The sequence below is a fragment of the Gambusia affinis genome, linkage group LG17, assembly GCF_019740435.1.
Source record: "Gambusia affinis linkage group LG17, SWU_Gaff_1.0, whole genome shotgun sequence".
Taxonomy (NCBI): domain Eukaryota; kingdom Metazoa; phylum Chordata; class Actinopteri; order Cyprinodontiformes; family Poeciliidae; genus Gambusia; species Gambusia affinis.
The window spans coordinates 13,627,726-13,649,256 of record NC_057884.1 but is presented as its reverse complement, the minus strand read 5'-3'; the positions used below and the strand labels follow the sequence as shown (position 1 = coordinate 13,649,256).

The 21,531-nt window shown below is 37.3% G+C and overlaps 2 protein-coding genes across 7 annotated transcripts; both read left to right on the top strand.

The window, feature by feature from the left end:
* The first annotated feature begins 1,690 nt into the window (after nucleotides 1-1,690).
* On the top strand, nucleotides 1,691-15,423 carry git2b (G protein-coupled receptor kinase interacting ArfGAP 2b). Of its 6 annotated transcripts, XM_044144256.1 has the most exons (21): nucleotides 1,691-1,899; nucleotides 2,367-2,500; nucleotides 3,029-3,141; nucleotides 4,211-4,316; nucleotides 4,761-4,847; nucleotides 4,946-5,076; nucleotides 6,065-6,159; nucleotides 6,268-6,313; nucleotides 6,503-6,508; nucleotides 6,605-6,656; nucleotides 6,732-6,804; nucleotides 6,923-7,020; nucleotides 7,106-7,217; nucleotides 7,564-7,715; nucleotides 7,824-7,976; nucleotides 9,593-9,802; nucleotides 9,946-10,035; nucleotides 11,289-11,371; nucleotides 12,028-12,183; nucleotides 13,803-13,866; nucleotides 13,971-15,423. In XM_044144256.1, exons 1-21 carry the CDS (start codon nucleotides 1,848-1,850, stop codon nucleotides 14,178-14,180), a joined length of 2,223 nt encoding a protein of 740 aa, XP_044000191.1. In that variant the 5' UTR covers nucleotides 1,691-1,847; the 3' UTR covers nucleotides 14,181-15,423. The 6 variants fall into 6 exon arrangements, with proteins under 6 accessions (XP_044000191.1, XP_044000193.1, XP_044000192.1 ...); XM_044144258.1 differs by lacking the exon at nucleotides 6,503-6,508 and having other exon boundaries at nucleotides 6,608-6,656; XM_044144257.1 differs by lacking the exon at nucleotides 6,503-6,508.
* Nucleotides 15,424-17,227: 1,804 nt separating this feature from the next.
* LOC122846964 (glycolipid transfer protein-like) lies at nucleotides 17,228-21,199 on the top strand. Its single transcript, XM_044144263.1, has 5 exons — nucleotides 17,228-17,451; nucleotides 17,879-17,937; nucleotides 18,082-18,215; nucleotides 18,834-18,984; nucleotides 20,353-21,199. Exons 1-5 carry the CDS (start codon nucleotides 17,349-17,351, stop codon nucleotides 20,533-20,535), a joined length of 630 nt encoding a protein of 209 aa, XP_044000198.1. The 5' UTR covers nucleotides 17,228-17,348; the 3' UTR covers nucleotides 20,536-21,199.
* The last annotated feature ends 332 nt before the right edge of the window (nucleotides 21,200-21,531 follow it).

Here is a 21,531-nt window from a genome sequence, read left to right as displayed (position 1 = left end):
ACCACCCCTTTAAAGCCACAGAGGCACCGTAAACCCACGCTCTCACACACCCATACACTGGCATAATTGGCCGATGTTTAAACAAAAAAGAAATATGTTCTTCATTAATCCCCTTTTCTTTGTTATTGGGATTTAATTTAACAATATTTCTTCACGGAGGAACTAAATAATTTGGTCGCATTTACTGTTTTATAGCTAATCTTTAGCTAGTATATACTATTATATATATTGTTTATTATAACCCATGTAAATGTAAAACACTTTAGAATAGAATAGAATAGAATAGAATAGAATAGAATAGAATAGAATAGAATAGAATAGAATAGAATAGAGAATGAAACTTTATTGTCCTACAATTCAGGTGAACCAGCAGCAAGTTAAAGGTAAGGAAACATGCATTCACGCCAAAGTAAAATGTAAAATAAGAACAACAAAAAAAACATAAATCAATGCTAAATTTAAAATATAAAAAAAATAATACTGGACAATAATCCAAAATACCATATTCAGATTAAAAGAAATGTGCAACTGAGTAGGGTAATTTAAAAAAAATATACAAGATATGCATGCATATTAAATTTTCTGCAAAAGCACATTAACAGACTGCTTAGAAGTAAAAAAAAAAGTGTAGAAGTAATTGTTTTATTGAATTTATTGATTACTTGAATTGAATAAAATTGTGTAAATAACCCTGACTTTTTGGGTAGTAGCGATAGTTATAAAGTCTTAGATTGAGAGCTGGTTTTATTCGTTGAGTAGAAATCCAAATAACCAATAAAAATTGGTGGAATCTAGCAAGGTACTTTTTGAGTGTTTTCTTCCTTAGATAAAAGGGTTAAAATCTAAATTGGTTATATGGTGTACAACCTTCAGGGATGTTCTGTAAATGTTGCCAGAAAGTTACAGATTTTCTCACATTCAACAAATACTCTATAAAGGTTCAACTTTGTCAACAATATGATACATGTTGTGCTTTGCAATATCCTATTCTGGCATTTTCAGAATTAAAAACATTGGTGCAAAGTTGTGCAGTTGCTGCAGAGATGTGTAACATATATTAGAAGACACAACAACAGTGAAGTATGGGGAGGATAATCGTGTCAAAATGTGGAAAAAGAGCTTTGGGTTTAGGATATTTTTTTGGGACTCTTTGTTTAGTGAGTTGAATTTTGCACCACTGATGACTTGAAGGAACATAGTCAATGAAAAATAATTAGCAAAATACCTAATGTACCTGCTGCTTTTGGTGTATGAATGTACAAGTCATATCTCACAAGGGCGCCATGTGAGATATGATCTCTCATGGCGCCCTTGGTACTCAGCCATACAGCCACCAAATACACAAAAACTCTTTTGTGTCCTTGTGAAATTTATGACAAAGTCCTGTGTGGTTGGCTTGATGTAGTGTCAGTATTGACAGCAGGGGAGCAAAATAATTTTCCTTTATGATAATTTTTCTCTTCTCTGAAAGAATGTGCTCAATTGATTTTGTTCAGATTTCCAAATTTACATAATTTCACTGCAACAAAATATCAATTTGCTTGAAGGCTTTTCACGTATCTTTACCATAAGTACCAACAACAGCCCTGCAAATTTCAACCATGAACTCCGATATTAAGTAGAAAAAAAGACGATGAAGGAAACGAGGAAGGAAGCAGACAAGGAAGCACAGGGTACTTATTGGAACGAGACGCCGCTTTGTTCAACAGTAGGAGGGAGGAGGGCAGACACACAGCTGCTTGTCTTGCCTTGCTCAAATACAGCCTACCGACCAGGACTATTTGCGTTGTAATATACATTTGGAAAATCTTTTCTCTTCCCGGACTGAGAGGATTTCTGCGTAAGAGATGTCAAAGCGAGTGCGAAGCAGGGAGGTCTGCGCTGATTGCAGCGCTCCTGGTACGGTCCCAAACTAGCTAGCGTTTACGTTAGCTGCCTAGCTAACCCACTAGCTAACCGCTACGTCCGGTTGGCTAAACTAATTAATATTTCGGAACTGTGACAACTCATTGACAGACAGTAATAGTGCTAAATATATTTGTGGTAAACGCGCTACTCCTGAGTAAGTTTGTTTGTGATGTAGTAGTTGTTGTGCAGTAATGGTAACTTATGTAATAATGAAATTGTATGTTTAAAATAATTAACAGTACTAACATGGAGTTAGCTTTACACTTGGTAGCATCCATCGGAAAAAAAAAAGATGCTTTTACTTGAGTGACTGGTTGAAAATAATGTCACATATATCTTCTGTGATTTTTCTATCAGAATATTTCAAAGAGGCAGTTTGAGATTAAATTTGTGAATAACGGTCAGTGTTCATACATAATGGAGCTAGCTAATTAACAAACATCGCATGTGTTTTGCAGAGCCCCGTTGGGCCTCTGTGAACAGAGGTGTGTTGATCTGCGACGAGTGCTGCAGCATCCACCGGGGTCTCGGGCGACACAGCTCTCAAGTCAGACATCTGACTCAGTCTTCTTGGCCTCCGTCTCAGCTGCAGGTGAGTAATACAAGAGCACAAGCCCCTCAAAACAAACATCAAATGAAAATCTTTTCAGCAATCGGACATTTCTTCCACACAGATCAATGAACAAGGATACACAGTCAGCAGACTGCTTTGCCACAGTTTGCATAACCCTTGAGTTATTTCTCATTTAGCATGTTAAAAAAATACAAATTTCAGGATATTTATTTAGTATTTTATGTGACAAATCGACTTTTGAGTGAAATTATGCATTGTCTTCAATTATACATTAAAAAAATTCTGAAACTTGTGATGTGCAGCAGTATTCATACCCCTAATACTTTGTTGAACTATCTTTTGGTGCCAATTACAATTGCAAGTACCGTATATTGGCGGTACCTTTGCCTGCATAAGTGAAAAGGTTTTACCTCTGCAGAATATCTCTATATTAGTCAGGTATCATGTGGAGTATTGCTGTATATGTTCCTCAGAGAAAGGAAAGGAGTTTAATACTTTTGCAAGGCTTTGTGTTCTTCAACTCCAACTAGTTGTGTCTTGCTCTAGATGGTCCAAACATTATATGGCAATGGAGCAAATTCCATATGGGAACACAGCCTTCTGGATCCTTCCTCATCAGCGAGTGGGAAACGCAAAGCCAACCCTCAGGACAGAGTTCAGTAAGTGGGTTTTTAAAGATTTATATATATGTCACTGCAGATTTTGGTATGCTTGCTTGCACTTTGTATAACGGTTTGCAGCAAACATGGATTTTCATACTTGGGGTCAGTGAATATGCACAATTGGCCCTCTGTGCAATGACCATGACTCATTGCGATGCAGTCTCAGCCAACTTGGAAAAACTTCCTCAATCTTCCCATAAAATAAGTTTAGTTTGAAGAAGTATGAACAACTCCTAGTTGGCCGTAGGTTATCAGTGTGATAGAAAAGTATTAAACTTTTATTTAAAAAGCTATCTATAGTCATAAAGAATAGAATAAGAAAACAGAATCTGCAGGATAGTGTCATGAATATAACATCCGTTTCTGGGTGTAAATATTTTATTAGTCGAGTGTCACACTGGTGGACTAAACATAAACATTCAGATACGTGTAAACACAGCTGTGATAGGTTCAGTTCACACATTGAGAAAACGCGTACTATTAGCAACCAACAGACATGCAGAAAAATTCTCAGCGAATTGTTAGATTTTTTTAAAAGGACCATAATTTAATTTAAAAGTTTGCCTTAAATTATTTTCTTAGTCTGAGTTCTAGTTGTTGGGAATGTGTACTAGGTTTGAAAGTTTGTCTGTGAAACACAGAGCCTTCAGCTGCTTCATGTTGTCTGTTGAGTCATTCACTAAACAAGGAGAATCTCATCTATTATTTTTTTAATTATTACAATGCTCTGCTCATATTTACAAAGTAATTATTGAACAGTTAGTTAGATAACAGGGAGGGATCACTCCTGTACCGAATCAATAAGGAAAAAGAGACAAATGTGAGTGGATGTGAACTTAATTTGACCAGCACTGTAAAAGTTCAACATCCTCTTAAATCAAGTGTCAATTAAATATTCAAATAAAAGTTTTTGGGTTTCAGTCTTTGGGGAATCTGGAAAGCTGATGTGTCTGATTTATTATAGCTAGTCAGAAGAATAATCACAGAAAACAAATAACATGACACGGCAGTTAGTGAAAGTAGAAATATTCTCTCAATTTCACCGGTGGACTTTTTTTATTTGCAGCCCCAACAAGACGGAGTTCATCAAGGCAAAATATCAGATGTTGGCTTATGTCCATCGGATGCCTTGTCGTGATGATGACAGTGTAACTGCAAAGGATCTCAGTAAGGTAAAAAAGTTGTTTTTGATTTGATTTTATTTTTTCATGAGTAGTACAGGAATAAAGATTTAGCATATTTGTGTTGGCAACAATGGAACCCAAATGACAGATGATAATGGAATTAAAATGTTTCTGTGCTTTTGCAGAGTAAAGGAAGTTTATTTCTTTTTCTGTCATCCCCATTGGGTTTATGTAAATTAGTTTAGTCTGTGTGAAAATTGCATCCTGCTACGTTCTTTTTATAGATCGATAAACTGCTCTCAGTTCTGCTGACATTTTCACATTTTGGCCAGGCGTATAATCTGAATATTAAAATGCAAAACTCCTAGATTCTGTAGATGCTATATGCCATAAAGCATTAAAAAAAACATTTATTTCAATACATGTATCAAACCATGTGTGAACGAACCTCACATTTAAATTTCAACAAACCTCTTTTTGATTTTCATGCAGCAACTCCACTCCAGTGTTCGGACGGGGAACCTGGAGACCTGCCTCAGACTTCTATCTCTAGGAGCACAAGCCAACTTCTTCCACCCAGTAAGTCTTGAAAAATGTGCTCAAAATATAAAAACATTGTCCAAATTGTGTTTTTATGTCAATTCCAAAGTGCAAAATTTGCTTTATTCTGACTTTAGGAGAAAGGTAACACCCCACTACATATAGCAGCAAAGGCAGGTCAGATTCTACAAGCTGAGCTCTTGGCGGTTTATGGAGCCGATCCTGGAGCTCTGGACTCCAGTGGGAAGACACCGATTGACAACGCAAGGTAAACTTAAGACTGATAAAGCTTGTAATAAATAGTTCTTATGGATATCTTTATTTTCTTTGTCTTTATATCATTGTTAAACTGGATTAACAGAATATTGCATTCAGTCAACAGCTTGTTTAATCATGGTACAGAGCAATTTGATGTTAGTTAGGTGGAACTATATCATTTTAAACATGCCGCATGTAGGAACATTCTGTTTTTAAACAAAGAAGTGTGATTTATGTCTCACCTGAAAAACACAGAAGTTAATTCTGTACCCAGAGCTTTGTGGTGAGAGTTTGTTGTACAAAAAAGAAAGCTGCTAACAGTTATAGCTGTTCTGGAAGTTCCCTAACTCACTGTGCATTTGGAAGCATCGCTTTGTCAATGTGTTACAGGAAATGTTACACACCGTATGAGGTTCCCACTTTTGCTACAAAACATTTCAAGCTGGTATGAAGCTTAGTATGTTGTGGTTATGGATCAGTGTTTTATTTTGTGCAGAAGTTGATGAGAAATACTTGGGGAGAAAAAGGGTTGAAGTAGTGAAGCTAGAAATTTGAGAAATGTAACCTATAATTGACATGATGCATATCTAGCATGCTTTTTCTACAATGAACAATAAGAACAGACTCCAATGGTCTAAGCTGTTGACGGAATGCAATACTCTGTTAATCCAGTTTAACAATGACATGAAGACAAAGAAAATAAAGATATCTGTAAGAACTATTTATTACATACTATAGTATTAGTTCTGGAAACATTTTTTTGAATAAAAATGGAAACATCAATATTATGTAGACAAGATGTCAATCATTTGAAGAATTAAGGCACCAAAGTTTTTATGTTGTGATGAAATTAATCATTAAAGTAACAATACTTTGAATGTCTTATACTGAATGTGATCATGATAACTTTTTTTAGTCCCCAACACTATTCACGTTAGATTTGTCATTTTTATCAGCAGATGGTGGTAAAACTTTCTTTTCATGTGTCATATTTGCAGACAAGCTGGGCACCAGGAGCTGGCAGAGAGGCTGGTTGAGATACAATATGAACTCACTGACCGGTTAACATTTTATCTGTGTGGCAGAAGACCTGGTGAGTCTACTCAAAGTCAATGAAGTCAGTTTAAGATTTAACAGGAAGCCAGAGAAGCGATATATAGTCATTCATTGGAAATCACGTTTTGGGATTGCTTTGTCCTAGATCATAGAAATGGGCAGCACTTCATCATTCCACAAATGGCTGACAGGTAATTTATTTATTTTTTTTTTTAAATCTGAGATTATTGAAAGGAAGAAATTAAAGATTTAAAATCTTTATGAAATCCACCTTAGTTTATAATATTTGGTTATTGAATTGAGCTTTTATTGTGAACCTCAAGAAATATTTAGTCGGTGTTTACCGTGTATTTTACTCTGTGCTGCATTGGATGGAATAGAAACGAGTAAGTGTTTATTTTATGTTTCTTTATGTGCTGGAATATTTTGGAATTTTTTTCTTTCACCTTGTAAAGTAATGGCTTGAATTCTTTTGTCCAAAGCAGTCTCGATTTGTCAGATTTTGCAAAGGCAGCAAAGAAGAAGCTCCAGTCGGTAAGATGTCTTCAGTTATGGTAAATTTCTGTACAAATGGCTAAAAATAAGTAACTAATTCAGCTTTTGTTTTAGTTAAGTAACCATCAATTTGAGGAACTTGCCATGGATGTTTATGATGAAGTGGATAGAAGAGAAACTGATGCAGGTCGGCGTTCTGAACTTCTTAAAATAAAACTATGTTCTGTATGCAGTCTTATTTGTTTTCTCCTTGTGTTTCTCTATTTTCATTCTAATGTTTCATGTGAAATACCCTCATATTTCAGTCTGGTTGGCCACTCAGAATCACAGCACTCTTGTCACAGACACTACAGTTGTTCCTTTTTTGCCGGTCAACCCTGAATATTCATCCACCAGAAATCAGGCAAGTTTTCTTCATATTAAAACCTAACGCTCTTGTGCAAGTAGTTGACATCTGAAAGTTTTTCTTTCTGCTTTTGTGTTTCTAGGGTCGTCAGAAATTGGCGAGGTTTAGCGCTCACGAATTTGCCACCTTGGTTATTGATATTCTAGCAGACGCTAAACGACGACAGTGGGGTAATTCCTGCGATAGTCCGAAAGGTACATGAAGGAAATTTTTGTTTTCACCGATCCGTACTCACATTGTTCATATATTTCTGAGCTTTTTTTCCAGGTAGGTTGTGTGGTTATATGTTTTAAGTTTCCAATAAAGCACCAGCTCTATAGTTTGAATCAAGTAGGAGTATGTGTGGTATGAGTCACACATACAAGGTGTTAAACTGATGATTAATCAAGAAATGCCAAACCACCCCCATGACTATTTTGTTTCTTTATGTTATTTTCAGTTGCAATTTCAGAAGAGGAATTTAAATATGCTCTGTTTAGTATCTTGATCTCTTTGTAGCTTCTCTCCTGCTTCATCACTGACTTTTCTTTCTGCCATCAGATAACATTGAGCTGATCCTTCAGGGGATAAACAGTCGCCACAACAGTGAGAGCCAAGACAACGATCAACCAGATTATGACAGTGTGGCATCTGATGAAGATCCAGTACAAGAGGCCTCATGTGGGGACAGCTGTAACCATGGGAGGACAAAGGTAAATTTTTTTTTTTAAGAAACCAGTCTCTCACACTGAACGTCGGTATCTTTCTTGACATTTAAAATTGATAACATCTTTTCTATATATTTTTTTCTTTTGCATTAGAGCTCAGAGTCTTCTGATCTGTCTGATGGACCAATTACAGTGCAGGAGTTCATGGAGGTGAAGAGTGCCCTGACTGCTTCAGAGGCCAAAATACAACAGCTTCTCAAAGTCAACTGTCATCTTAGTAAAGAACTGCAGATGATGCAGAGCAAGGTTAGTAAAATTATGGATTGTGTTGTATGTGCTTAATTATTTTGCGAGAGTATGAATAAAATGAACAGTTTTGCAGTATTAATCTCTTTGTGGACGTTAATTAAATGGCGGTATATTAATATTTCAGTGCAAGTGTAGTTGTGGATTATTGCACCTAACAAATTGCATTTCTATCCTCTTTGAGGCATATTGATTTGGTTGATTGCTGCACTAGTTTTAACATGTTGCCAGCCTCATAGTAATGTGCTGTTGCTGTCCCCCCATTTCATCTGCAAATGTGCAACAGGCAGATGAAATTTATGAAACACTGTGCTGAGGAGGCAGAGTCTCAACTAATCGTGGTTGGGTGGATTTTATGAGCTGATGCTGCTAAAGTCTTATCTTCCTCACATTACATAAATTTGCATTAAATAAATTCTTAGTATGTCATCATCTTCCATCAGACTACTATATTCCCTTCCACGATTAATTAAAGGCATGGTTTACATTAGGTTTTTTTTTTTTTAATGTTTCTAGATTACATTTGAGACATCCTTAGAACATTTTGGGGCTTTAGTGTATTATGCCTGTGTTTGGTTAATGTAGAGAGCCCAATAAACCTCTTCCAAATGTAAGCAGCTCTCACTGGAATGGTTACCAATTAAAACGGATGATAAAAAGAGACAATATCCCAGCAGCATAGCAAGCATACCTCTAAAAATCACCATTCTAGCTGAAAATGTTTAGTAGAAGATTTCAGAAAGGAACAGAAAATGTAGTTTGGACTACTGCAACAGGTTGGCTCTACAAACTAGAAATATGAACTGAGAGTAGATCGCTTACACCTCCAGAAAGCATCTGCCAAATACCACCCACAATCACTTTATTTCTTACTACAGTTACACATTTGTCTTGTCTTACATAATTTTTTAAACATGTCAGACTTGCCTGTTTTAAACACTGTTACTGATGTTTCAGAAAGTCCTCTTCCATTAACATTTCTGGTCACACTTGAGGGCAGCAGATTCAGATCAATAGCATGGTCTCTTTCTAGAAACATGATCCGGGTTATTCAGAAGGAAACAAAGATTCTTTTGTCTGTTAAACACACAACTCGCATCCTTTCATTTCTCATATTGGAAGAAACATCCTCATCAGAGCGTATTAAAACACAGCATACTCTACAGACAAAAACAAACTCTACATGACCAGGATGCTTCTAATGGAGTCATCAGTTAATTTGTTTAAAACATTTTTGACTTACTTTTGAATGCTGCAAACTGTCTTCTTCGGTTAACCAAATGATGTCCTCTCTGGTGGTCTTTATAAGACTTGCACTCTGTTGAAAAGTTGCATGTTGAGGATTTTTGCTCAGTAAGCTGTAAAAGTCACGTTTCTCACCATCAATTTTTACTCATAAATAAAGGAAACCGGTTCTGGTGGGTATTCTCATGAGAGTTTTTATCAACATGCTTTATCAGCATTTCATTTGTCAAGGAGAGCTCTCCTTTTGTGTGATAGAGCATTACAACAAAGTATTTCCTTTGACCTTGAGGCTTATCAGTTGATTACAGACTTATTGTGGGGAAAGCGACCTCCAGCCAAGATTAAATTACACGTCTCTTTGTTGCCTCCAGCTGAGCTCCCTGCAGACTGAAAACACAACGCTGAGATGGCAAACCCCCGGCGGACAACAGCATCCCCAGGGGCCCTTTGGTCGACATCCACCCCGCGGAGGTCGCGCCATGTCGATGTATGAGACGGGCTCTGCTCCGAAACATTTCTCCCACAGAGTGGACACGGCTCGCCATGACGACGGAGTTGTTTTGCAGCCATTTCCCACCAACGTAAGCACACGAGCAGCGGCGCTCCTGCTCATGTTTAAAGTGACGATGCTTGGCTTGGGGCTGGTGTTGGATTTTCATTTATTCTTTCAATCATTTACTGGATCTCAATGGTGTTGCTCAACTTGGTTTGACCCCTTCTCTAGATTGGGAGGGGCCCTTTGGGGACAGCTGCCTCCTCCCTCCCTACCTTCCCCTCTCCCCTGTCCTGGTCGTGGGATGAGAGATCTCGCAGGGTTGAGTACCAAAAGTCCCCTTGGCTCAGTTGGAGCCTCCAGGGACACTGAAAACTGTCCTCTTGCTTGACCCCACAGTCTTTTCTCTCCAGACCTGTCTTTGAACTGCTTTTTCTGAGTATTGGCTGCATGCATGTACCTTAGTACCTCTGCTATGGTCCAGTCACTTCAACAAACCCAGCAGATTTGAAAGTATACATTAAATTTATGAAATGTTGCACAGATGCTGTCTGAATGATCACATTGCTGCAGTGATCAAGATTAGAGATGCACTGATACGACTTTTCAAGTTCATTTTCCGATCATAGGTTTTTATATAGCTCTGACCTACTGAGACCAATTTTGAGCTAATTTTAAATTATTTAAGCTTTTTTTTTTGTTTGGGCTTCCTGATGTTTGCATTGTACTGCCTGTGAGTAGTCAATCTTAAATAGACTTGCATTGAAATTCAGTGCATGTTAAACGGTCTTCATGTGTTATATTCGCCATTAGCATTGCTAGCCGAAGAAGCCACTCTGTGTATTCTTAGAAAATGTAGATGCTTACTGCTGAGACTTCCAAAAGGCTGCCAACATTTTCAAATCCAGTCCATTCTATTACAGATGGAGGTTGAAAGCTGAAAAATGCAAGAGAAACTTTTTTTGTACTCCGTATTTGCTTTCTGTTATCTATGTAAAAGGTCCTGCTCTTCCTCACCATCTCGCGTTCTGTAGGAACAGCAGAAATCCAGATTAATTTAGTTTCCTTTAAAATGACTTCTATGGTTCCTCTATGTTTTAGACATGTCACTGATACTGAAAATGGCTAAAGGTAAATGTTGTTCACTCAGTAACAGTGTCCACACTAAAGATTGTGGCCTGAAAAAGAGATGATTTTTGAGTTTTCGACCGGTCGATCACATTTATAGTCAATCAAGCCTAAAATCAGTCTGTTCCGTCTCCGTTTGATTCCTTGGTGCATCTCTATAAAAACATGAGATAGCTTTACACAAAGTACTTTTTGGCATTGTTCACTGATTACAGAACACTTAGCTACCATCTGTATTTTATTACATCTACTAATTGCATCAGCTGTGCTATGAATGTCTAAAACACAATCACTTGATATTTTTTTTTCTCCTCCTTTTCTGTATTTGCTTTAGAACGAAACATTGATTCTGAAATGCATGAAGTAAATTTTCCCAATTTTACCGTGTGTTGTAATCATTAGTCACTCTGTGTTTGACTGATAGTAATACATTGGTATCATTATAGGGCTGTAGTCTTGGAGGACACGGTACAATGTTGGAGAGCGACTATGACACTACTCCAAACCACTCTGAACTCGAGGAGACTGGGTAAGTAGGAACGTTGTATGTTTACTGGGGACTTGCTTGTGCAAAGTGCTGCTGACTGGGAAGTGAAGCAATTTTTTATTGTAGATTTAGAGCAGTGCTTCTCAAACTTTGGACTTTGGATCAGTCAACCTGGCCCTTTATATTAATCTTTAAATATTCAGACAATATTGATCATTTGTGAACTATATCTAATAAATGTTTACTTTTTCCCATTAATCTGTTTTAGGTGACCAGCTGTGTGGGGAAAACATGATTACTAATCATTTGTTTTGTTATTCAAAACAAAAGGCATACAATATGAAGCAGAAAAAAAAAATCCATCTTGTATGTTTTTACCAAACCTGTTGACTTGACAAAAAATCAGATCTGGGTCCTTGAGATTGAAATTTTAGAGATACTTTAAAGACAAATACTACTAAAAAATGTTAAGTGACAAGCAGTGAGTTGTTTTTACGATAAATGATATAGGGCTACTTTTATGGACACAACAATAAAAATGTTCAGACCATGCACTTAATTCAGCCAGAAGAGTAATCATTAAATTAACCTGGCACCAGGTCAATATAAATATAACATCTTCTTCCAAGACTTGGTTCTAATTTCACTTTGAACTTCACTTTAGGAGGAATTCAGTGTTTGTATTTTTGTGTTTGTAGCAGTCCGGAAGCAACTCCTGACTCAGTGGAAACGGGGGTGGAAGGTGAAGAAGATGCCACCCTGCCGTGCACTGAGGACGTTATCTGCAAGACGGAGCAGATCACCAAGAACATCCAGGAACTCCTGAGAGCTGCACAGGAGACCAAGCATGAAAGGTACAGCATTTTGATTTGAAGTGTGACGCCATGGTTTAAAATGAATTAAACCTGTTGAATGATGCATTTCTACCTGACTTTAAGGAGCCAGCTGTGTTTTAGATTTGCTCAAGCTGAAGGTTTCTCAGCTTCTTGGTCAGTGCCTTTTAGAAGCCATGCTATGGGATTTGTATGCCACTTGTTTCACAACTAGCCTGTTAACTAATATATGCTGAGTTGTACGCTAAACACAGTCACATGTTGAAGAAAACTAAAGATCTGGAACTACTGGTTTGGAGTCTGGTAGCCAGTTGGATGTGCCTTAACTGGCTCTGGCTGTTCATGCAGCTGATTTGTTCTTGTCTGTTGTCTGCTCTTGTTTTCAATCTAAATCTTTTCTTTTATCTTAGCTGTTTGTTCAGATTTGCCTACAATGACATGTAGCCTGTTAACCCCTAAATATGTGGGAACTGTTTGATTCTTATCATTTTGATATCACAATAATTACAGATACACAAGTGAACCACTTTGTTTAGAGATCTTCATCACTATTTTTTATCTATAGCGAGAGCATTTCTGGATAGTGTGTTTGTTTGTTTGAGAGATTTAAGGCAGACATTTCATTAGAGGTCAATAAAATTCATTAAGATCATGTGAGAACGTCTTTCGTGGGTATTGCTGACACAATGCACTCTTTCACATTTTCATTTCCAGCCAGACAAAATTTATTTTTGGGTGGTATTTTCAATGTTGATTAATATTCTAAGATGTTTTTGTAAAAAAATAGTCTGTTTTAATTCATCATGTTAAGTCCTATATGGTAGTCGAGGGGCAGCTGCAGAACCAAACTGTGTGAAGTACAGTGTGAGGAAGATTTGATTCTTTAACCTCCACACATTTAGTTGCAACCCTCGTTGCATTAATTTGGTGTGGACTGCTGCAGGCTCCAGCTTTATCTTCTAATTTTCTGTTGTGCCTCTTAACATAAAAACAATAAAAATGTGTGTGTGTTGTTTTGTGAATGAGTGTCGTCACTGCCTTCTTTGTCTGACTACATGTACATGAAGGTGATATTTTTCCTGTGATAGATTGGGATTAATACATGCATCACCGCATTCCAGTAAAGGGTTTTGACATCAAGTAGCCTAGATGTAAAACATTAAAGTCATTTAAGTCAGTTAAGTAAATCTCTGTCAAGGTAAATCATTAAATAAGTTATATGTTAGGTATTAAGTAAGTTATAAAGTAATCTTGTAAAGTAATTTTTTTTATGTCGTTTTGAGAACTTAATTATTCTGACACCTTCTTAAATTTCAGACGGTGAAAGTTGAAGAAACTCTTAAAATATACAACTTGATTGTTTCAGGCCTGCATGTACAATGTTTTAGAATTGCATTCGTTAATGCCACTCAGGGTTTAATGGTCTGAAAACTTTGATAAGTAAAATGCTGAGCATGAAGTGTTTCGTTTATTAATAAAAACAGGCAGCAGTTGTTATGGTTTTTAAAATCACATTAACAAACGTGAGGAAGAAAAATGAATTTACTTTGAAAACCATGCTAAAAACAACATTCATTTAAATGTCTCTGTACTCAGTAGAGCATTTAGAACCTGTTTATTCAGCATTTTGTCTTTTCCAGCTTTCTGCCCTGTTCTGAGAAGATCCGTTTGGCTGTGACTGAGATGGCCGCCCTGTTTCCCAAGGTATTCACTTCTTGAACAATCAGCAGATTTGTTGACGGGTCTTAAATATCCCCTTTTGCTTCAAGAGCATTTTTATTCAACTTCTTGCCTTCCCCTCTCAACAGAGGCCGTCCTCGGAGACGGTGCGAAATTCTCTGTATCTGCTGACCTCGAGCGCGAGCCGACTTCACGGAGAGTGCCAGAAGGCGGCAGAGCACAATCCCTGCCCATCGGACATCCAGCTGGTCACTCAGCAGGTCATCCAGTGTGCCTATGACATTGCCAAAGCTGCCAAGCAACTTGTTACTGTCACAACCAAAGAAAACAACAACTAACCTAAACCCAAAGACACTTCTCAAGCACTCAATGCGCAATCCATCTGTTACAGTGCTAGGCTTTCTTTTTAATCAGTGTTATATTTCTGTTTCCTCAAAAGTAATGAGTCTAGGCATTCACACACATTCCTCGGGGTGGGAACGTCTCACCAAAGGATTCAGAATCATAAAGTCATCAAAAAATAACTTTTGTCTTTGTGCAGTGCATTTATGAAAAAACACATCCTTACCTCGCAGAGTTAAATCCCTCTAGTTTCCGAAAGTGCAACGTTGTGCACTTATGGAACCGAAACAGAACAACAAGCAGTTCTAAAGAGTTTCTTTGTGTTTTGTCTTTCTCCTCAGTACTGTATTTGACATCTGTTGTGGTTCTTGACGTCTGCTTTCTGGCATGGTCCAAAAGATTCAGACCAGCAAGGACCACAACTGATAAACCCTCCCCAGTTTACTCCAGTGACGATGGTTTATTTTTCTAACTGTTGTTTTAGGAGACGGTGGCTGTATTGTAATCTAAAATCTTTGTGATGTTGCTTGCTTAAAAGTGTACACTTGTTTAGAAAGCCGACTGTGACGATGACACAAAACGCCTTCTGTGTATTAGACTATGTTTCAGACCAGCACACTTTCATTCCATCCAGCAGGAGATTTATGCTTCTGTCTCTCTCTCAGCTGGTTGAAGATTTCTTCTTTAGGTAAAGTGTCAGTAGTTATTGGAGTTATAATGTTACAGCCATACTTGTAATGCTCCGTGTGTGAGGGAGAGAAGTTGCTCTGAAATGCGGCGTCCACGATGGGATGTGTGAAAACCACTTTGAATCAATTTTAACAGCATTATGCAAATATGTAAGATATATGTATCCATGCAATTCTTTATCAGATTAATCCAAATGCTATTCTATTTAAAAATGTATGTCATACCTCTAAACAAATATCAGTGTTTATTTTCATAAGCTTTTGTTTAACACAGCTAACATTCGTCCTGCTGTTTGGGGCAGTTAGTTAAAGATAACTTGTGATCTCAGTGTATTTGCTGTGGTGCTGTAATCAAGTGTTTTACACTCTTCCTGTGGTCAAATGCGTAGTGCTACATGGCTTACAGCCCACAATAAAGTAACCGTAACCTCTGTGTACCTATTGTAGATCATAGTGAGCCAGATGAGTTTGACCCAGTTGTGGAAATGAACTGTAGTTCTTTTCATGTTACTCAGGTTTAATTAGACTTCATAAACATAAAACATGTTCACTATGTTTCCAGGAGACTTTCTCTTCTATGTCAACTTTGCATTATGAGAACTAATCTTCTATAATTCACTTTTAAAACTACGGCTTGACGTGTGTTTGACAGAAAATATATTTTTATTCAGTAGAAAACGTTGCAGACTGCATCACACATTCAGAAAAGCGCCAGGATGCTTTCACCTTATTTAAATGAGACCACAATTATTTCAAATCTGCTTTATTTAAAATAAACTATTTACCAGGTTTTAATTACTTTTGGGTTTTGTAAATGTTAGGCTGCAAACAAGTGTCAGAATATTTGTAGTATGATTATTTTAAATGCACATTGGGCAATCTGGTGGGACTGAGAAAACATCAGCCACAATCCCTTCAGGGTATTAATGATGTAACTGATGTTGCATATATTAAGTTAATTTATTTTAGCCCAGCAACTTTTTTTTTCTTCTTCTTTATGAAGACGTGATGTGTAACGAAGCAAGCGCTAGAGAGGATCACTTTAGGTTTGTTTCTAATATACTCCCCTGAACATTTATCCTCCGACTCTAACCTGCAGTCTGCCCAGGTTAGTTTTGTTTTGTGCATTTGAACTGCAAAAGCTTTACATTTAAATTACAAATGATGGTTTTGCAACTAGATGAAGAGTAAGAAAGGAAGAAAAAAAACATAATTTTGGCAACTGAATAAATACACTTAAGGAAGTGTATAAAATATTTGAAGATTTTTAAGAAACTGGTTGTTTTGCAGCTTTGAAAAAAAAAAAAAGCAAAACCAAATATTTCATATCTTAGGAGTTTACTGTAAGATTGTGTCAGAGATTTCCAATCGACGACTGACATCCGATGCTAAGAGTGAAAATATTCAGCCAATCAGAAACTTATTGCTACTTTCCTCCATTGAGGTTGACCCCAAGGTTCAGGGTGGTATTAAAAGTACTGGGTCGTTTTTCCAAGTCATCTATTTTTACTCTGGCAGATGTGATTCAAGAATAAAGAAAGATTATTGAAACTGAAACTCACCTTTTAGATACATAGGAAAACCTAAGTAAATGTGAAACTGTTTTTTCACACTTTCATGCAAAATATTGTTGAAACCTAATCATGTAATCCATATACATTTGGAACTTTAAAAACAAGCTTCTAATATATATATATATATATTTTCTGATGAGTGGACCTTACCAAAAAAAAAAAATCTATTATCTTTAAAATCACAGAATATTTTTTTATGTGAAATTACTCCAAATTTGTTTTGCTTTGGGAGTTTTTAACCATGAATACTAGTGCTCTGAATGAAGCTGGATAATGGGATGAAGGAAAAGAGTCATTTGAAATGTTTTACTGATTCTATACCTATCCTGGTGAGGGGAAGTTAAAACAATTATTTCAAGACGAGGGCACTTGCACCAAAGTCACATTTCAAATAAAGTGCGTTAGTTTTGATAATAAATTATACAATTAAATCAAATTTATCTTAAAATCGGCTTTTAAAACACGAAAGAGGAATTGTATTATTTTACACCAAAAAATGTTTTTCTTTTTCTTTCTTTTTTTTTTTTTTACATTTTGAGCCTGCTTAGTCTTTCCACTCTGGCGTCCAACCTGGTATTTAATTCCCTGTACATTTGAGCCTCGTCCTGCCTCAGTTGAAAACTCCGTTTAGTGTATAATAAACTATAACTAACCTAAACTTGGTCGTTGTCTTTATTTCTGCGTGTGTTGCGTTTTTCTCGCTCCCCTGCGTTATTTGCCACCTGTTGGAGGAGAAGAAAAGCGGCGGCGATGATGATGATGATGATGTGGGCTGGAAGCTCTTCCACACCCATCTGAGAAGAATACAGTTCCGGGTTTTTCCCTCTCGTGGTTTTTTTTTTTTTTTTTTTTTCAGAAGAGAGCTGTTGTTGCTCTCTCGCCTCTGTCACAGGACGGTACAATGTCTCTTTTATTGGACAATCAATTTGCAGAACTTCCTGCTGACAGGTCTGTTGACACTAAGACGTTCTTGGACAATGTGTCGACCCTGCCTCCGTTTTTCGGTGAGTAAAGTTCCACCTGAACAACTAAAAGAACTCACCAGGTGACTTTTTGCGAACGCCTGACGGATCGGTTTCCGATAGGTTATTTCGATTACTCAACATTTGACATTTATCTCGGTGCGATCGCTTTTTACGAGGAGATATTTACATTTTACGCAACAGGAACAGCAGTCATGTCACGGGAGGAAGTTAGATCTGTAGGGCTGGGTTTATATAAAGAGAAACTGTTTACACGCTGAACAGAGCGAACATTGACCCCATTGTGACTTTACTGAAACTATCCATTCACTGTTTTTTTTTTTTTTTTCCCTCCACCTCTGCCCCTGAGCTCACATTCGCGTTCACTCTGTCCTCTCAGCCCGGCACATGCGCCATGAAGTCATTCATATTTCATTGCTGCGCTCTCAAATATCCGTTTCTCTTGCAGACTGCTTGGGATCAAAAGTGTTTTCAATCATCAAATCTGACATTAATGGGAATATAACGGTGAGATACAGGCACACTCTGTTTCCCCTTCTATGTATTTTCATACTACTGCAATACATTTAAATTGCAAGATGGGTGTAATGCTTAATGGAGCGGTTCCTTTCATGCAAACTTGAACCAAATGTGCTTTTGTCTTCTCCTTAGAAAATTAGAGCAGTTTATGATCAGGATCCTGCAAAGTATGTCACCTTGCAGGATATTGTGGAAGCAGAGAGAGACACCCACAAAGGAGAATGGCCTAAAGTTGGAGCGACGTTAGCTCTAATGTGGCTCAAGAGGTGAGCTGCTTTCTCTTCTGTCATGAAGCAAAAGTTTTTATTCCCCTTGAAATTTTCCAAACTTTGATGGACTTTCTTTAGATTTCAAAGGAAAGGTTTTTGCTTAGGAAAATCTCAAAAGTGTGGCAGACCTTTGTATACAAGGCTGTAAGAAGTTCAATTTGCACTTTTCTCCAGACCACATGAGAGATAGAGCAAATGTTATATGATGGTATTTTTGGTCAGAATCTGAACTTTTGCGTCTGCATGTGAAACAGTACATGTATCATAAAACTAATACTGCAGAAAAGCAAACAAGCTCTGAGTAATTTCCTCAGTACGACCTGCTGTCCGTTGTTCCTGGATGATCCTCAAACAAGCATAAAGGAATTCGCTAAGATAACAGAAAGATGGAGCTAAATAAAAAGTAAAGTCAAATGAAAAATGGCTAGAGGCTGCAAAAGTCTTCAGACGATAAATGCAGGTCACACTTTTCAGACTTTTGTTTTACAAACATTCGACGTAACACACTGACCTCTGTGGCTATAACATGACTAAAGAGACACGGATACATACTAAATACATTGTCCCTTACATTATGTAGCAATAGATGGGTGTGTTTTCTGCTCCCTCCTGCAGGGGTCTCCGATTCATACAGGTTTTGTTGCAGAGTTTGGCAGATGGAGACAGAGATGAGAACAACCCTAACCTTATTCGGGTCAATATCAACAAAGCCTATGAGCACGCTCTGAAGAAATACCATGGTTGGATCGTTCAAAAGATTTTTACCGTAAGTAGAAGGTTAACGTGGAAGAAATCTCTCATTTGAAAACTAGCCAGGAATGTTTTGTTGGTATTATGTTATTCTTGCACATATTCATGCTGGCTTCTTTAGTGTGTTTAGTAAAGGCTTTTCTTCTGTTATCTCCTTCAAAAGAGCAAAGGAACAATATTTCACAGATCACCTCAATGAGACCAGGACATGCAAAAACATTTTTCTACACCTTTTGGTGTGAGCGATCATTAAATATCGAGGACAGAACAGAGGAAATGACACACCATGTGTGTAACAGAGTAGCGGTTCTTGTGAACGGTTCTCAGCAGCTTCGATTGGTGATGCAATTCTCCAAACAGATGACTCAACTTAGCACCAATCTCTAGAGCCGCAATGATTACCTCTAGAGGTCATCATTGCTTGATTAGCTCTAGAGGTCATTTGTTTACCTCTAGAGCTAATCAAGTGAATATTATTCACTTGATTAAGAAAATCAGATGGCTTCCCAAAAGAAGCCACATTCAATTACGTACATATTGGCAAAGTGTCGGACTATGCATGAAGTCAGAGTGGAGTTGTTTAACCAGCAGTGCTTAGAAAGAGGGCACAATCTAAACGCTGTGGGAGTTTCCGGAGCCCTTAACTGTTCCGCCCGGATACAATATTGAAGGTTGACCATGAGTTGTCGTCATATTTCAACACAATTGTCTCTCACTGATTCAGTGGTTCAGAAAACTTTGGTTTTGCCATCCCTGAAACAGATATATATGTGTATGTGTGTGTGTTCCAAAGAGAAATTGGATATTTTCCCAAACGCTGAGATTTCCAAATGACTGCCAACATTTCATTTCCATATTGAAGGATCAAAAGATAAAAATTTTCCTGTAATTTTCCTAGTATCTGCTGAAAGTCTCACTCTTTCTCGCTCTCGGGCAGTCTGACTGAACCGCAGGAATGTCTCAACATGTCACTAGTTTCTACCTTTTGTTTGTGTACAGATCTGTTTCATCTGATTTAATTTTTAGCTCCAACTAATGCTAAGAAAACATTTAACTTTTTCCCTCAGCAATAGCTTCCACACCAAAAGGTGTTGCTGTTAGCACAACCTGCTGGTGCTTCGTATGAATCATTCACCATCACAAAAAGATTAGGTTTATGAGATTCCATGCTGCAGAGAAAGCTGAATACTGGACATCTTGTGTGCAAAGGACTCTTTTATTATTTTTATTTTATACTGTGAAGTTGCAATAGGTTAGAAAATTTCTTTTCTTTTTTTGTTTCCTTGCAATATTAAGCAGACTATCATGTGACTTTTGAGTTGACACAGCATTACAGTAACTGGTGGTTTCACTCTTCCTCTCGTTTTCTCTGCGTGTCCTTTAGGCAGCGCTAATTGCAGCTCCCTACAGATCAAACTTCCTCAAGGCCCTGTCAAAGGGAGAAGAAGTAAAGGACGAGGACTGTCTGGCAAACGTGCGTCTCTTCCTGGTAAATTACACCACCACTGTAGATGCCATCTACGAGATGTACTCAAACCTAAACGCAGAACTGGACTACACAGTTTGATGTCTGAGGATGAAGCTGGGCTTGAGGTTCAGGAGCGACCCACAACTCCTTCAGGGTGTAACTCAAGTCCAGTTTTCAAAGGTTCTTAAAATGGGGTGCTTTGCATCTTTTTTGTTCTATTTATTACTCTGATTATACCTTTCTCAAATTGGAAGAAACATGTAGTTAACAATGCTTTTCTGCAGGATTACTAAAGTTAACTTTATATTATCCTATAGTCAAGACTTTGTGACAGTTGGTTTTTGCTGCTTTATTTATGAGATCACTGTGTGCCTTTCATCTCTTTTAATGTCACCAAAGAAACTCGCTCATCAAAGAAACATTCCTTTCATCTTTGCTGGTGTAAACCTCTATTTTCTGAACCTCTCCGCTGACAAATACTTTGTTTTGGCTGAACAAAGGTTGAATATTTTCATTTTGCGCTTTGTTTTTAACCTGTGATGTTTCATATTTGATATTTTTGTGTGAAACATCCTTCCAGTGAAGATTATGTGAATCTTTTTTGCAGTTCTTTTGCGTTGCCTTCATTGTCTTGTGTGACCTGTTTCTAATTATTATGTGTGGCAGAGTGTCTGAAGGAAATCATCATATCGTATGTGCAAATATTAATAGATAATTTCTGAATGAATACGCTGAAAATAAATAAAACCGTTCTGGTAAATCATCTGTGTCGGAAACAAAATGTTTTTTAAAGATATTGTAGTTTAAGCGTCGTACACTAGATGGCGGTATCCACCTATTTAGTCTTCAAGTTTGTTCTCTTGTTTCTGGATGTTACATTTAAAACTATTCCTCTGATGTGTTTCTGAAAGTATTTACTTTTTTTCTCTTTGTTTTTAAGAAGATATCCTTATTTTGATGATGCATGCAAAAAAAAAAGTAAAAAAAATAAATCAATACACTGAATTTTATTAAAGGACAATCTGTATTCCAAATGTAGCCTAATCCTCTTAACAAGCCATGCTTTTCCTCGGCCCACTCTTATTTATCTGAAGT

Coding starts and splice junctions, on each gene's coding strand:
- LOC122846964 (XM_044144263.1), top strand. CDS start 17,349: ATGTCTCTTTTATTGGACAATCAATTTGCAGAACTTCCTGCTGACAGG. Junction 17,452..17,878: donor GACCCTGCCTCCGTTTTTCG/GTGAGTAAAGTT, acceptor TTTCTCTTGCAG/ACTGCTTGGGATCAAAAGTG. Junction 18,985..20,352: donor TCGTTCAAAAGATTTTTACC/GTAAGTAGAAGG, acceptor CGTGTCCTTTAG/GCAGCGCTAATTGCAGCTCC.
- git2b (XM_044144256.1), top strand. CDS start 1,848: ATGTCAAAGCGAGTGCGAAGCAGGGAGGTCTGCGCTGATTGCAGCGCT. Junction 6,160..6,267: donor TCTGTGTGGCAGAAGACCTG/GTGAGTCTACTC, acceptor GCTTTGTCCTAG/ATCATAGAAATGGGCAGCAC. Junction 13,867..13,970: donor TGGCCGCCCTGTTTCCCAAG/GTATTCACTTCT, acceptor CCCTCTCAACAG/AGGCCGTCCTCGGAGACGGT.